Here is a 16593-nt window from a genome sequence, read left to right as displayed (position 1 = left end):
AGAATGTCCCATTTCACAAGTGGTTACAAGTGTTTTCACAGGTGGTTACTGTATGTTTTGGAATGATAATAAAAATCTACAAACAAAAAAAGTTAGTTTTAACCAAAATGGTAATTATCTCCATGTTTTCTATGCGAAATAATCCCTACAATATGCCATGAATATAAGGTACTGGGAGTGAAAATTATGAATGTCATGTAAGTAATGTTATAATATAATAGGGGGTGCCTCGGATGAAAAAGATATTTATAAGTGTGCCCTGAGCCCAAAAGGTTTGGGAACCACTGCTCAAAGGTATTCAGTATTCAGTGGTTTTCCCTTTAACTTGATGACTGTTAGGGAAGTGAAACAGGCTGAATGGAGAAGTTAACAGAGTTCTCTACAACCTGTTGAGAGTTCATCTGTACAGCTTCATTTGAAAGTTAACATGTGAATGTCCAACATTTTTTTACATCTTGTTCAGTTACTGTAGTTGAGTCCCAGATGATAATGACATGGGGCAGGTCTGTCCACACATTATGCAAATTTTAAAGGGAACACGAGACGTGTGGAATAAAGACTGATAATCTACTGTAGATCAAATAAAAGCTTACATGTGTACTGTATTACTGTTTTATTGTTGTATCCCCTTTAGATCATCAATGCTGAACAGCGTTGTCACCAACCAGTGTCCACAGCAGAATTACTCCACCAAAAGTACCTGACAGTTGACCCTGAAGACAGCCATGATGCTACAGACAGGAACCTTCCATTGTCTTTCCTTCTTATTTCTGTTGTTCACGCTTCATCTTAATCCCATACTGGCTTACTTCATGAAAGACTGCAGAATTATTTACTCTGAGAATGGCACTGCTGGTGTTAGAGTGGGTTGTGATAATTGTAATCTCAGTAGCGTACCAGATGACATTCCCAGTGACGTTATATATCTAACAATGTACAATAATGAGATCCAACAGATACAGAAGACAGAGTTTTACCATCTGTCAAATCTCACAGTTTTGGACCTACGTAATAATATAATAACTCATGTAGATGACGGGGCTTTTGTCCCTTTGGTGCAACTTAAAGAGCTCTATATGGACAATAACCAACTAACAACACTGACTGACAACATGTTTCAGGGACTGTCTAACCTCTTGATACTGACCTTGGATCACAACAATATCCAATTCATCAACCCTGTTGTCTTCCAGTCACTCACCAGTTTACAGGAATTAAGTGTGTCGCTCAATCACATTACAGATATTATCCCTTAGTAAAGCCTTAGTAAAACACTGTCACTTTGTACTCAGCTAACCAGTCTTGATTTATCAGCTATTGGCCTGACAGAGCGTTGCACAGATGTAATAAAACAAATGAAGCACCTGAGTCACTTGGACCTCACCTGGAACGATCTTTCCAAAGTACCAGACAATGTTGGGAATCTCTCCATGCTTCAAATTCTTGACTTGAGTAACAATCGTATTAATGCTTTAAGCTGCTCAGACTTCTTCAATTTAACCAGACTAACACACCTTACTCTAGATTTCAACTTCATCACTGAACTCAAACCGTGTGTTTTTCAACATCTTAATGAGTTAAAAGTTCTAACTCTGCAAGAGAATTTTATTCTGACACTCAGCAAAGGAGAATTCATGAGTCTAAAATCACTTAAGCAATTATACATAGAATATCATGGTTGGACACATTGGAAAAAGAACTGTTTTGAAGGACTAGATGAACTTGAAACACTTAGTCTAAACCTTTATGCCTACTCCTTCAAAATGGCATCTTCACCTCCCCATGAGTTACAAAGGCAAAACTATAGCCCCTTACTGCAGACCTTGAAGCGCTTAACAATACAATTTGATACACAATCCTATACCTTATCAGACATGCTCTTCGATATGAAACAATTGGAACGCTTGAAGGTCACTGGCAAACGACCAGACCGACACACATTTACAGATGGACAAGTACCACAGCTGGAGACTCTAATTTTAAATAAGTGTAATCTGACGTCCCTGGATTTCCTGGCACAAGCCAATCTGACTAGACTCTCCTGGCTGGACCTGAGACAGAATGAGTTGACGGTGATCAATGTCTCTGTGTTCAGTTTTCTCCCTGCTCTCAGGTATATTAACATGAATAACAACCCTCTAGCTTGTGATTGTTCTAATGCTGACTTTCAGCAGTGGATGCTGAACACTAGTACACTAGTAGTTGATGCTCAAAGCTACACTTGTGGCTTTCCTCTGGCTAAAAAGGGAACCAGATTTCTGGACTTTGATTATCATTCCTGTTGGGTGGACAATAGCTTCATCTGCTTCATTTCCTCCACTTGTGTGATTGTGCTGACTCTGCTCTCATCCTTCACCTACCACTTCCTGAGGTTGCATCTTCTCTATGCCTACTACCTCTTCCTGGCCTTCCTTTATGATGCCAAGCAAAGAAAGAAGGGGTCTCCTCAGTGCTACGATGCCTTCATCTCCTACAACGTTCACGATGAGCTCTGGGTTTGCAGAGAAATGCTTCCAGTGCTGGAGGGAGAGCAGGGCTGGAAACTCTGTCTGCACCACCGAGACTTCCTACCAGGTACAAACCTCTCTCTGTCTCTAAGTAATTCTGTATTTATCTAAATATGTCTGTCTCAAAGAAATACTGTATTATCTAAGTACCCTGTGTCGGTTGTAAGCAGATAGGGATCTCTCTCTGTCTGTGTTGTCTAGCCTATTGTGGCATTATTATAGGCTACTATAGCATATACTTTAATTCTATCTATCTATCTATCTATCTATCTATCTATCTATCTATCTATCTATCTATCTATCTATCTGTCTGTCTGTCTGTCTGTCTGTCTGTCTGTCTGTCTGTCTGTCTATCAATTTATCTAATAATGTATAATGCATGTAATGATGTCTGTTTTGTTTCCAGGTAAACCCATCATAGAGAACATTACAGATGCCATCTATGGCAGCAGAAAGACCATCTGTGTGATCAGCCATCATTACCTGGAGAGTGAATGGTGCTCTAGAGAGTTCCAGATGGCCAGGTGGGGGTGCCATTTCTCTAGTAACATAACTATGTAACTGTTATGTGTGTATTTGTTTGTTTGACTATAAATACTAAATGATTAAAAACTGTTAAACAATTTAATCCTTTAATCAGTACATGTCTGTGATTTTCATGTTGACATATTCGGTAACCATTTTAGAACTTGTGGCTTACTGTGATGTTAGAACAGCTATAAGAGGGTCTTAAGCACTCTGCTTTAAATGCAAGTAGTAGTGTGTCACTTTGTCACTCACTGTAAACAATGTGTCACTTAATGTAGATGAAACTTGACTGAGTGTAAATATCCTGTGGTCTCCTGTGTGCAGCTACCGTCTGTTTGATGAACAGAAGGACGTATTGATCCTGGTGTTTCTGGAGGACATTCCAGCCCACCAGTTGTCTCCCTACTATCACATGAGGAGGCTGATGAAGAGTCACACCTACCTGAGCTGGTCCCAGGCTGCACAGCACCGTGGACTGTTCTGGCAGAACCTACGCAGAGCTCTGGACACACCTCACACTGACCTGGACAGCTTGGAATGAATAATCTGCTACTTCAAGGGGGTAAATCGTCACGAGGGATGGAGGAGCGTTTGTTTTGTTGTTTGCTGTTAACATTATCAGACAGTGCTAGTGTTGGCTGTTACCTTCTTGTATGTTTTATTCAATATGAACTTTTAAAGCACTTCTTAAGACTCACCTTTGTTTTTGTTATTGTTTCTTTACTTATCTCCTTTTTTCTTTTACTTTAATTGAAACCGATGTTTTTATCTCACATTCTCACTTCATACAGTATTTCACCTTCTATTGGATTTGATCATTTAGTTGTACTTTGCATTGTAATAACATTCAATGTAATTCCATAACCTTAGCAAGGTCGATAACGAAAAAATGAAATGACCTACTTAGGTTGCATTCTTGAGGCTAATCTATCCAGTGAAAAGAGAACAGAAAAGCCCTAATTGATTGCATTAAACAACATTAAACGACGTTGAACCCACTTTGCCACTTGATTTGCCATTCACTGTATGCATGTGCATACCCTCTATACATATTTGACAAGAATTTGAGTACTGTGTGACACATGATTCCTATTAATTTTCCTAATTTTATGATTTATTGATAAAATACATTAATGACAGAATTTAACCATTGGGTTAATTGTCTCCACTATGTAAACATAGTGTATTATCATCCAGATTGCATCTTCATCTGATGGCAAGACTTTTAGACTATTAGTGTTCATGTGATCAACCAGTTTCATTAATTATTTAGGTTTATAAATGAACTATTAGTGATCAACAAGTTTCATTAATTATTTACGTTAATGACATGCCAATGTAAACAACATGAAAAGCCTCATGCAACAGCTCATATCACTGATTTAACACAGGTTGTCTTGTCTATACTCAATATCACTGATTCAACAGACCACAGGGACTGTAAATGTGCCATCTACAGGATGTAGTAGATCTACAACATCGTTGAGAGACATACAGTACAGTGGACAAAGTGGTTTCTAACCCTAGAGTTTTAGTTTCAGTTTACAGGGGGGAAAACACTTTTAATTAATGTGAGAACAATGGCTTCTATTAGAAGGTAAAGTATTTCCAGAAGGCTGTTGTTTCTATTAGCTTGGAATCCCCACTGATAATGTAACTGGTAGGCAGGTTTCTGAAGTTTCTGCCATCTTATATGATGAGAATTAGTAAATACCAATTATAACTAGAAGAAGTGCTCTTCCGAGCACATGTCTCCACCGCGTGCCTCCCATTTCTGCTCCGCTACGCCTAGCCCCCCCCCGCACCCGCCTCCCCGCTCCCCCGCTCTGTCCCAGACCACGCCCACTGACTCGCTTCCCTGCGTAGATTGCGTAGCAAGGTCTCCGCCTCTCACAAGCAAGGTCTCCGCCTCCCACGCGGCACACATGCACACATAAACACAGCGCACACGCACTCCACACAGTAGTAGTAGTGCACGCTCGCACACATACACGCATACTGAACAGACGCGCACGCCACTTGGAGATTGAACTTCGCAACAGGAGGACTTTGCAGGAGGAGAAAGGAGAGGATCGCATCAATCAACGCTGAATCCGCGTCTTATCTGAATTCACCATTTCAATGAGGTATAAAGCTCGTTTGTTAAATGTAGGTCTGCAATGTTGGCTATATAATGTAATAGCCTAAGTAGCCTATATGATTATTTTAGCAGTGTTGTAAAGTAACTAAGCGCGTAGACTATATTTACTTCTACTCCACTACATCTCGGATCCAAATATTGTAGCCTACTTATAGGCCTACTACGTTTATTTGAAAACGAGTTAGGCCTACTTGTTACTTTGCAGATATGGTAATATTATAAAACACTTTAGCCCTGTTTTATACATTGGCTATTTGAAAATAGCTTGTAGATCAGGTAAACAGGTAAACATTTTGTAGGCTGCTTTTGGGAGTAGGCTACTTTTTCCACCACAGATGATTAATATATTTTCGTGTCCTGCACACAAAGTGCCCAACCCTCATGCATGGGTTTATAAGACTTAGGATACACATCATGTTGTCATCAGTAGGACTTTTTCTTCGTTCCATTTTCTTCCGAGTGTGCGACTGCGTCTGTCTGTGTGTAGAGAAGCTTGCTTACGCAAGCTACGCAGCGAGGCGTCATCTACGCAATTTACGCAGGGAAGCGAGTCAGTGGGCGTGGTCTGGGACAGAGCGGGGGAGCGGGGAGGCGGGTGCGGGGGGGGGGGGCTAGGCGTAGCGGAGCAGAAATAGGAGGCACGCGTCTCCACCAGGCCACGCGTCCTGGTGGTGCTATAATAGGCAAATGTAAAAAGGGTGGCATGTGTTCTTCACCAATCTTAGACCTTTCATGGCGCCACCATGAGGCTGATTTGAACATTTTGTAGTGTAATTTCTTCCTTGGCCTTTTGCGAATGTGCGTGCACAATTTCATTACAATTGCACGCTGTGTTTGATTTGAGGCATTTTGTTCTAAACGGATCAATCCTGCAAAGTTTGGAGGCCAATCTTAGACAATCAGGATGGAATATTTAATACGGGTCAGATCCGTCTTGATCATATGACTGTAGAGATACTGTGTACTGATTTGTGTTCATTGTGGGTAAAATCTGAAGGAGTAATATCCAAAAATGTGTCTTACATAAGTCGGCCTCCTGGTGGCGCTATAAAAGGCTGATGTGAAAAATGCAAGGAAATGTTTTTTCCTAGGCCTATAGGGAGTGCACTTCCAAAGTTTGAAACTGATTGGTTGAGTTATAGGTAAAACCACAAATTGGCCTGTTATAGCGCCACCATGAGGCTGATTTTAAAATTTTGAAGTGGCATTTCTTCCTCGGCCTAGTGGGAATGTGTGCGTGCCGATTTCATGTTAATTGTCTCCACCAGCCGAAGGCAGGGGGAGAGTATGTTTTCGCCCCTGTCCGTGTGTGCGTGCGTCCGTGCGTCCGTCCACCAAGTTTGTTACCAGCTAATCTCCGGCACCGTTGGCCCGATCGCTGCCAAAATGAGCACACACACTCCTTGGATGCCAATTCAGAACCTCTGCCCCAAATTTCTCAAATCAGCCTCATGGTGGCGCTATAACAGGGCAATTTGTGTGGCCTGGTGGAGACCTGTGCTCGGAAGAGCACTGCTTCTAGTTGCACTCTGCGTTTGTGATTTGAGGCATTTTGTCCAAAACGGACCAATCTTACAAACTTTGAAAGCCAATCTCAGCCAATAAGGATGGAATATGGACAATCAGACAGATCCATGTCCATCACATGACTGTAGAGATACTGTCTACCGATTTGCGTGATTTTTGGACAAAATCTGTAGGAGTACTGGCCAAAAGGTAGTTTTGCACAAATTGGCCTCCTGGTGGTGCTAGAACAGGCCCATGTGAAAAATGTGGGGCAGAGGTTCTGAATTGGCATCCAGGGAGTGCGCTTAAAAAGTTTGAAACTGATCGGTGGAGTTATAGGTCAAACCACGAATCGGCCTGTTATAGCGCCACCATGAGGCTGATTTCCGAAATTTGATGTGGCATTTCTTCCTCGTCCTAGTGGGAACGTGTGTGCGCGATTGCGTGATAATTGCGCTCTGCGTTTGTGACTTGAGGCATTTTGTCCAAAATGGACCAATCTTACAAACTTTGAAAGCCAATATCAGCCAATCAGGATGGAATATGGACAATCAGACAGATCCATGTCGATCACATGACTGTAGAGATACTGTCTACCGATTTGTGTGATTTTTGGACAAAATCTGTAGGAGTAGTGTACAGAAATGTGTTTTGCAAACATCGGCCTCATGGTGGCGCTAGAACAGGGCCATCTGAAAAATGTGGGGCAGAGGTTCTGAATTGGCATCCAGGGAGTGTGTGTGCTCATTTTGGCAGCGACCGGGCCAACGGTGCCGGAGATTAGCTGGTAACAAACTCGGAGGACGGACGCACGCACGCACGCACGGACGCACGCACGGACGCACGCACGCACACACGCACACACGGACAGGGGCGAAAACATACTCTCCCTCAGCCTTCGGCTGGTGGAGACAATAATAATATAATAATAATAAACGTTATTTGTATTGCACCTTTCATGAAATGTAGCTCAAAGTGCTTTACGGAGCAAAAGTGAAGCAGAAGTGCTCAACAGAAAAGTGCAAATGATTATCAATAAAACCATTATAATACTATGTAATTATATAAAGATAAGGTTGAAGTTTGCTCCTTTAACTGTTAGTGCCTTATTTGGAGTGGCTTGTGAGAATATACAGCACAATTTTTATAAACAATATTAGACCCTCCAGAAGAAAAGGGTTTATTATGCGATCACAGAATTTCACAACGCCCTACTGACTGCCTTATAGGAGTATCTGACCGACTACATCAAACGTGAAGTAGACTCGGGCAAATACTGCGGCATGGTCATGCTGGACCTCCAAAAGGTGTTCGACACAGTAAACTATTCAAATCTAATTCAGTCTACTGATTACACATCAGTAGACTGGATGAAATCCTACCTGGAGGGAAGAGAACAATTGGTTGACATCAACGGAACCATGTCCTCGTCCCTCCCGGTGAACTGTGGCGTTCCTCAAGGAAGCATTCTAGATTTGTTACTGTTCCTCCTTTACATTAACGACATGCATGCTGCCTGTAACTTAAAACTGTTCGCTGATGACTCAGCACTCCTGATCTCAGGAGAGGACAAATTACAGGTTGAAGAAGCTCTCCGCTCAGAAGTCACCAAAATTCATACTTGGCTTACTGATAACAAACTGTCTCTACAACTTGGTAAAATATGATCCATTATTTTTGGATCCATTCTCTGAGTGACATAAATGTAAACGATTTCAAGGTCAATGTTGCAAGTAGCAAGGAAGAGATTACCTATTTGGGCTGCATTCTTCACAAATACCTGTCTGGGGATAGCATGGCAACAATGGTGATCAAAAGAAGTAAATCAAAGAACAAGATTTCCTGGGCAGTATCTCCACTTTTGTCAACAAAAGTGCCCTCAGGACTCTTGCTGGTGCCCTCATCCAGTCCCACTTTGACTACGCTTGCACCTCATGGTACTCCAACATCAAAAAGCCACTAAAGACTAAGCTCCAAACCTCCCAAAACAAACTGTTTCGGCTACTTCTCGACCTTGGGCCCATGACCCATGTTTCTTAAAACACACATCAAACACGAAAATGACTCCAGAAATGTGTTCCTTGTCTCCCAAACCACTTAAAAAAACAGGGTTTTTGTCTCAGGGGTGAAGGGTGCCTTTAAGCTTTCCTTAAGGCTGGTTTTAAGGGAAGAGGATTTCATAAGGAAAGTTCTTGATAATTCACCCTTTGTCAAGTCACGACACACGAGCATTGTCCCGTCCTTCTTCGCACCCATTTGTCAAGTCACGACACACGACCATTGTCCCGTCTTTCTTCGCACCCATTGGTTGCTGTGTCTTGGTGGGACAGAAGTCCCTTCTCTCCATCCACTACCATAGAAATTCAGTTGCTTAAACTTGGTTCCAGTAAATATAAGCCTCTCAGGTGCAGTATAGTGACTCGACATGTTTTTTAAATGTGTTTATTTTATATTACCCTAACCCAAAAATAATGTTTTAGCAAATTCAACATAAAAAAGGCGGAACCAGGGCAGGACAAGGCAGAAATAGCCTGCAGGTTGGTCAGTCAGGGACCAATCAGAAGGCTGACAAAGGGTGAATTGTACATATTTCCTAGGGGAGAACTAAGGAATGTTTCAGGGCATAATGCCCCAAACTCCATGTATGGAGATAATGACCATTCAGGACTCCATTGACCCCATCTTGTTACACGAGACGGACGTCATCGTAAGTGCGCAGAGACCGACGTCACCACAGCTGATGTCACGGACAGAACGGCCCTTACAAGAAGATATGACATCAACACAGCTGATGTCACAGGCAGAACGGCCCATACAAGGAGATATTCTCGTGTGTTGTGACACAACAAACAGACTTATTTAATCTACGCTCCAAGAATCCATTTCCAATCCTCTTTGGACACCCTCTCAGCCGGTCTTGCCTCACCAGAGCTAGATTTCAACCAACACACTCGATATTCTCCATTTATCTCCACCCTCAGACTCTTTGGTGAAGACTTGTGAAGATGGCAGGCGTGCTTAGTGTTCTCCAACAGTACATCATCCAGAAGGAGATTGTCACCAAAGGAGATGAGGTGATATTTGGGAAGTTCTCCTGGCCCAAAAATGTCAGGACCAAATACATCATCGGGGGAACTGGAAAAGAGAGGCAGCCCAAGGAGTATTATACTCTTGACTCAGTTTTCTTCTTTCTCAAAAATATGCATCTCTCTCATGAATCGTACGTGCAAAGGGCTGCTACGGAAAACATTCCAGTCATCGAAAAAACTGACCGAAAGGGCCTGCTGTTTCATTTCGCTGGCAAAAGTTCTACTTCAACAAGCATCGACAGAAGTGCCCCCAGAGAAATAGGTCAGCGAAGGCCAGTCGAACGAGCAGTAGGTGAAGTATTATCTGAGTCTAAAAAATCAAAGGTTGAGGATGAAGAACGGGTACGTCTGGATAAGGAGCGTGTCGCTGCATGTCTGGACTCTGGTCAGACTGACCAGATCAGGTCGCTGTCTGAGGTCATGTCTGTGGAGAAGATTGCGGCCATCAGGGCCAAGATCAAGATGATTGCGGCCATCAGGGCCAAGATCAAGGCCATGAAGCGCTCCACCATTAAGGAAGGCCACAAAGAAGGTAGTGTCTGGCCTGACCAGATCAGGTCGCTGCCTGAGGTTATGTCTGTGGAAAAGATTGCGGCCATCAGGGCCAAGATCAAGAAGAATGCTGCCATTAGGGCCAAGATCAAGGCCATGAAGCGCTCCACCATTAAGGAGGGCCACAAAGAAGGTAGTGTCCGGCCCGACCAGATCAGGTCGCTGTCTGAGGTTATGTCTGTGGAAAAGATTGCGGCCATCAGGGCCAAGATCAAGAAGAATGCGGCTATTAGGGCCAAGATCAAGGCCAAGAAGCGCTCCACCATCAAGACAGACCTGGATGAAAACATCGCCCGTAAGCAGAGGAGCTTTGTGGACGCTGAGGTAGATGCCACCAGGGACACCGACATCCTCCAGAGCACCGGCATGAACCTCTCCAAAAACATCTTCTCCATCCCTCAGTCTGTGAAAGCCAGAGAGGAGCAGAGACCAGCACAGAACAGCCCCCGAGTGGACCCTTCCATCAGGAACAAACAGCCCGTCCCAGCTGCCTATGACAGATACTCTCAGGAGCTCCATAAAGGAAAAGAAGAAACGGAGGGCTTCAAGATCGACACGTTGGGAACCTACCTCGGCATGACCTTGGAGTCACTGAAGGAGGGAGCAGCTGCTCTGCAGCTCCTCCCCCTTCCTGCTCTGCCAAAACAGAGGAAACGTTCCCAGACTCCCATCGTCATCGTCCCTGCCGTCACCACTGCCTCTCTCATCATCGTTCTCAACGCCAAGGACCTCTTGCAAGACCTCAAGTTTGTCACGTCGGAGGAGAAGAAGAAGCAGGGAATCCTCTGGGACAACGAGGTCCTGCTCCAGTGTCGCAAAGAGCGTACGCGGCCGGGCGGGGCCCCGGCGCTCAGCATCACCGTGCCCTACCGTGTCATCGACCAGCCTCTCAAACTGGCTCCTCGGGACTGGGACCGCGTGGTGGCCGTGTTCGTGCAGGGTCCTGCCTGGCAGTTCAAGGGCTGGCCCTGGCTGCTGCCCGACGGATCACCCGTCAAGATCTTTGCCAAATTCCCAGCCTTCCACCTGGAGTATGAGGAGGCGAAGACGGACCCCAACGTTGGGAAGTGGGGTGTTAAGGTGCTAAAGCTTAGCCGCCACAAACGCCACCTGGACCGTCTGGTCTTCCTCAAGTTCTGGGATACTGTGGACAGATACATGGTTAAATACAAAGCCCACCTCAGGGTCTAAACTCAGACCATCACCATCTAAGCTCTCCCTCTGCCATCCTGGGGAGAGCAATGGACTGACCTCATGCTTCCTTGGCTTCAAGCATAGCTCAGGGGTAGAGAAACCGTTATTAGACCATGAAGGGTTCCCGAAGGGTTCCCAGTTCGAATCCGGGCTCCCCCTGAGTTAATGTCGAAGAGTCCTTGGGCAAAAATCGGAACCCCTAATTGCTCCCGGTGAGTAAATTGGTGCCTTGCATGGTTTCCTCCGCCACCGGTGTATGAATGTGTGCGTGAATGGGTGAATGTAATGCACAATCTATGTAAAGAGCCTTGGATAAAAGCACTATATAAATGCACCATTTACCATTCAATGCATGAGGAGCTAGCTGTGTTGGCAAGTCTAATATCTGGAATTTATATTAAGCTTTTCTGAGTGCACAAAATCACCTACAAAAGGTCACCCAGCCAGCGATATTGCAGCTGTTGGTACTGCATACATACACATAGGGACATAGGGACGTGAATACATACACACTACTGTAAGTCAAATGTGGGAAAGGGTTTGCACTGCTCAAAAACACATTTGTACCCGTAGAAGCATTTTGTAACAGTCTCAAATATATTTGTAAGTGTAAACCAGATGTGTACTTGTAAAGAGAAATCTGCAACTCTTATTGTCAGATTTTGTGTCAACATGTTAGATAGATACCTTTATTATCCCAAGGGGGAAAATCAGTCACCCGAACGCAGCACAGCAGTTTAAGGAGAAGTATGAAAAAATAAATAAATAACAGTGCACAGTAAAAAGCAAGGTACACCAAAGAAACGGAACAAAGAATGTACATAAAGTGTCAAAACCAGACAACGCTGGGGCGCCCGCTGGCCTACTGGTCCGGGCGCATACCACTTAGGCATTGCCACATAGGCATGGATGCCTAACGGCGTCGCCGTTTCGATTTCCGATCCGGACGTTATGTATTTTAGGTGATAGCTAGAAAACTACACCACGGTGAAGTGAATAGCTCTTCACCCTGGACTCTGATAGAGGCTTTAGAGGGTCCTGATAGATACGTAGATAGGGCCCGATATTTAAACTAAAATTATAATTGTGCTGCGTTTATGTTAGGTAAGACAGGACCCTATGTTTATACTAACAATGATAATAGTTCTGCTCTAATGTTGGGTAAGATAGAGCCCTTTATTTACAATTTACCATATTTACAATTTACCATTAGGCATTTTAGCAGACACGCTTTATCAGGACAGTAAGCCAGGTAAACACACATCAAATGCACAGGGACAGTGTAGTGGCTCAGTAAGATTAAAGGTAAACCAAGAACATTGCATTATAATCTAAACGGTTTAATACAAAAAAGAAAGAAAGAAGAAAGAAAGGTCATTGAGTCTAAATAAACTGCTATCCAAATTGCATTTTAACACAGCCTTCAAGGCTAGGTCAAGTAAAGTGGCTCAAGTTCAAGTTACTTTTATTGCCACACAACCAGGTTGGTGGTATTTAGTTTCAGTACATATAATGTTGCAGCTCTGACAGAAACAAGAAACAAAAACAAATACATGTAGACATTTGCACCATTACCACAACCAACAATAAAAACATGAAAAACAGAAAAAGTACAAACAACCATTTAGCTAGTGTGAGGAGGGAGAGGGAGTGGGGTACTGAGGGAGTTTAGAGTTCGTATGGCTGTAGGGTAAAAACTGTTTTTGAAGCGGGAGGTCTTGGCATGGATTGATCCGTAGCGTTTCCCTGATGGTAGGAGATGAAACAGACAGTGTATAAAACTGCATGGCGTTCGAGGCTAGGTCAAGTAAGGTGGCGTCTTGTTGTTTACACTGATTGACAGTTTCCTTCCTAGTTCCACTAAAGTGAAGCATTTCTGCATTTTTAGGGTGCTTCGATCCTCTTTCACTATTCGTCACCTCATGATGTATCTGAGGTGTAGCTGAGCTGTCAAATGGACTTCATTCCCGTCTGAGTAAAACACTGGAAGGATGGTTGTCTCTCACGTTTAGGAGTTCAGGTAGGATTCAATGTTACAATTCATTCATCCTGGAAATTGTGAAGATGTCCTTTGTTAAAGGGCTGAACCAGTCAAAGTTTTAGCTTCTAGCTCTTGACATTCTGTGTGTGTATATACCGGTAAGTGTATGCAGTGGATACTTTAGCACAGGGGTCTGCAACCTGTTTGACATTAAGTGCCATGTTTTCATTTGCTTGATAGTCAGTGTGCCATACCATCTTGATTGTCCATAGAAATAATAACAAACTTATTTTTATGAATTTAATTTATCTCAGGATATAATGATTATAGTAGCAATAACCCACCTATCTCCCATACTCCCTCCCCGGTCAGTCAGGAGTTTGAATGAATGTAGAATGTATTTGTATATAGATAGATGTGACGGGTCTTAATTTAACTAAACAATTTTTTCCACATCTTTAGCTAAAAATAAAAATTAATAAATCTTATGCCAGTGTTAGCCACAAATTGCAACACATTTTTTTTTTAATCGGTTGAATCTAGGCTTGCAATACCACCCATAGGCAGCCAATGCATCTAAACTATCTGATTGTATTAAACAACATCAAACTCACCAATATTGGGGCTCTGTGGAAAGCTTGGAGTATCGTCGTTCTATCTGCAAACAGGGATGATGTGATGTGGTGGGGTGGGATGGGGGTGGGGGGGGGGGGGGGGGGGGGGACGCGGGGGTACGGAGTGCCCACACTTCTCTCAAGTCAAGTCAGTTGATATTATATTTTCAGGTCGTTCTGACCCAGCAATTGGTTGAAATAGGCTCGCCAGCCGTGCTGAAATGAGCATGACTAACAGCAGATGGTAATATAAGATTTGAAAATGGATTAATTAATTGGAAATATCAGTTGTGGAGCTATTTTGCATGGGAAGTTTGGCTGATGATCCGGTCATCAAATTATTGGTTGAGAGCCACTGGTCTAAGGCTATTTCTGCCGCAGCGCAGACCCGTTTTAAGCCAGCAAAAACGTTATGTGCACGCGCACAGATGCACGTGCAGTCGTGCATGTGCGTGCACGCGCGGGGAGTGCCCACACTTCCAAATTTAGCACTACAACACTGTCTGCAAAGTGTTTGTTTCATAAAAATCCACCGTAGACATTTTATGAGCTACTTTCTATCAAGAAATTCAGTTGAGGTGATTATTTTTTCTAATTGCTGGAGTTTGGAAGCACTCATGGGAATTCACTCAGCAGTCGTGTTTACCAGCTGGTTCTAAATGTCACATAGCCTAATGCAGGAGGCAGCGGGACATGGCGTTATAGAAGACGAGCGCTTCCAAAGTTCAATACTAAAAAACATGTCTGCTCGGATTTATTGACAGATATAACTCATAACATGTCTACACTGGGTTTTTAGGAAACAGACACTTTGCAGATAGAAAAGGGATACTTCAAGCTTTCCATAGAGCTGCAATATTGGTGAGTTTGACGTTGTTTTATACGTAAGGGATAATGAATGGCTCCGCGGTGAATGACGCTAGATAACAGACCGACGGCTTGATAACTCCCGAGGCGCAGCCGAGGGAGTTATCAAACTGAAGGGATGTTATCTAACGTCATTCACCGCGGAGCCATTCATTATCCCGCTTATTACCCGGCTACTACATAAAATTAATAATTCGACTCAAAACTAAAAACAAAACAAAGTATTTCCTTGTTTACAGACGGCTGGAAGTGTTCCACAAGTGTCGCGCTGGGCGTCCCCCCAGCGCGACACGGTCGCCTTGGAAAACAAAGGAAGTGCTGATTAGATAGAATCCATTTTCTGATACTACGTTGTCTATTTCTCGCTTAAAATATTCTGAAAAACATTCTTGAGAGCAACATTTTGGATACAGCTAAGATTCTCGCAGTGCAGCTGGACTGCAGCAGGTGTTCTGAGTCTTTGATTAGGCAGCGGTCTGTTATAGAGCGGAGCGGTCTGTTATCGTGGGATTTCAGCGCTCGACCAATCAGAATCAAGAATCCAAACAGGCCGGGTAATAAAATCAGATAGCCTATGGGAGGTATTGCAACCCTATTCAACCGATTGAAGAAAATCTAGTGTTGCAATTTGCGGCTATGCCAGTGTGCCAGTGATCACCTTACCTTGTGCCAAATGTTGGCACACATGCCTAAGGTTGCCTGGCCCTGCTTTAGTAGATCCCGCCATTCACTGGCAATCATATTGAAACACTGTGGGAAAAGAAATAAGATTGAAAATGTGAAATCCACAAGGTAATCTAAATGACTGTAGCGTTTTACCCTAGTACATTGTAGCTTGAGGAGGGCTTTTTACAATACAGTCACAATTCTATACCTGTGGAATCTCTGTTTCCATTCAGGCCATAGTTCAGGACAACTGAAGTCAATGTTATCCGGCGGTGGGAACTTTGCCATTGTAGACTTCTGACACCATGTAAAGTTCAGAGAACACACAGGAGAACGGTGATACAGTTCTGTTCAGTTTAAAGGACAACTTTAGTTTTTTACAACAAGGGTTCATATTTTAGATTGTAATTAAATAATATAAAAGATGAGTGTTAAATTGATTTATTTTACTTCAGTGGTTGGGGGCTTGCGTACAAGTGGCTAAATATGTAATTTTGCACAAATAAGCCCATTCCCAAGATACAACGCAACCTTTCATGGTTGGATGTGACTTATGGAGGCTAGAAGTGTTACTGTAAATAGCAATAAAGAAACTGCTGGCTTATTGTCTATAAAAAGACATATTTAGCCACTTGTACGCATGCCCCACATTTTAGCATTGTAAACGCGATAAAACAATAGAACAAAGCAAATGAAAACATTTTAACACTCACTTTTTCTTTTCTCTAATTACAATCTAAAACATGAACCCTTGTTGTAAAAAAAACAAAGTTGTCCTTTAATCCAAACATGTACACACTCACAAGAGGGGTAGGCGGCTAGTCTCCAAGCTAGTGTTGTTGACTGGTTTATGGTGGGACTCAGTAAACTGGAGCTGCCTGCATGTAGGCTGGCTATGTTGCACTGCCACCTGTTAGTCAGGGAATTTTAGCAGAATACCTGTCAAAGC

At 43.2% G+C, this 16593-nt stretch overlaps 1 protein-coding gene across 1 annotated transcript; it reads left to right on the top strand.

Moving 5' to 3' along the window:
• Nucleotides 1–9686: 9686 nt before the first annotated feature.
• Nucleotides 9687–11513, top strand: LOC308302261 (parafibromin-like; the record flags this gene model as incomplete). Its single annotated transcript, XM_080746521.1, has 2 exons — nucleotides 9687–10133; nucleotides 10425–11513. 2 exons carry the CDS (start codon nucleotides 9687–9689, stop codon nucleotides 11511–11513), a joined length of 1536 nt encoding a protein of 511 aa, XP_080602647.1.
• Between the last annotated feature and the right edge of the window lie 5080 nt (nucleotides 11514–16593).

This window comes from Nannobrachium achirus, assembly GCF_963921795.1.
Source record: "Nannobrachium achirus genome assembly, chromosome: 17".
Taxonomy (NCBI): Eukaryota; Metazoa; Chordata; class Actinopteri; order Myctophiformes; family Myctophidae; genus Nannobrachium; species Nannobrachium achirus.
The sequence above is the reverse complement of the archived record's forward strand: the minus strand, read 5'-3'. Positions and strand labels throughout refer to the sequence as shown.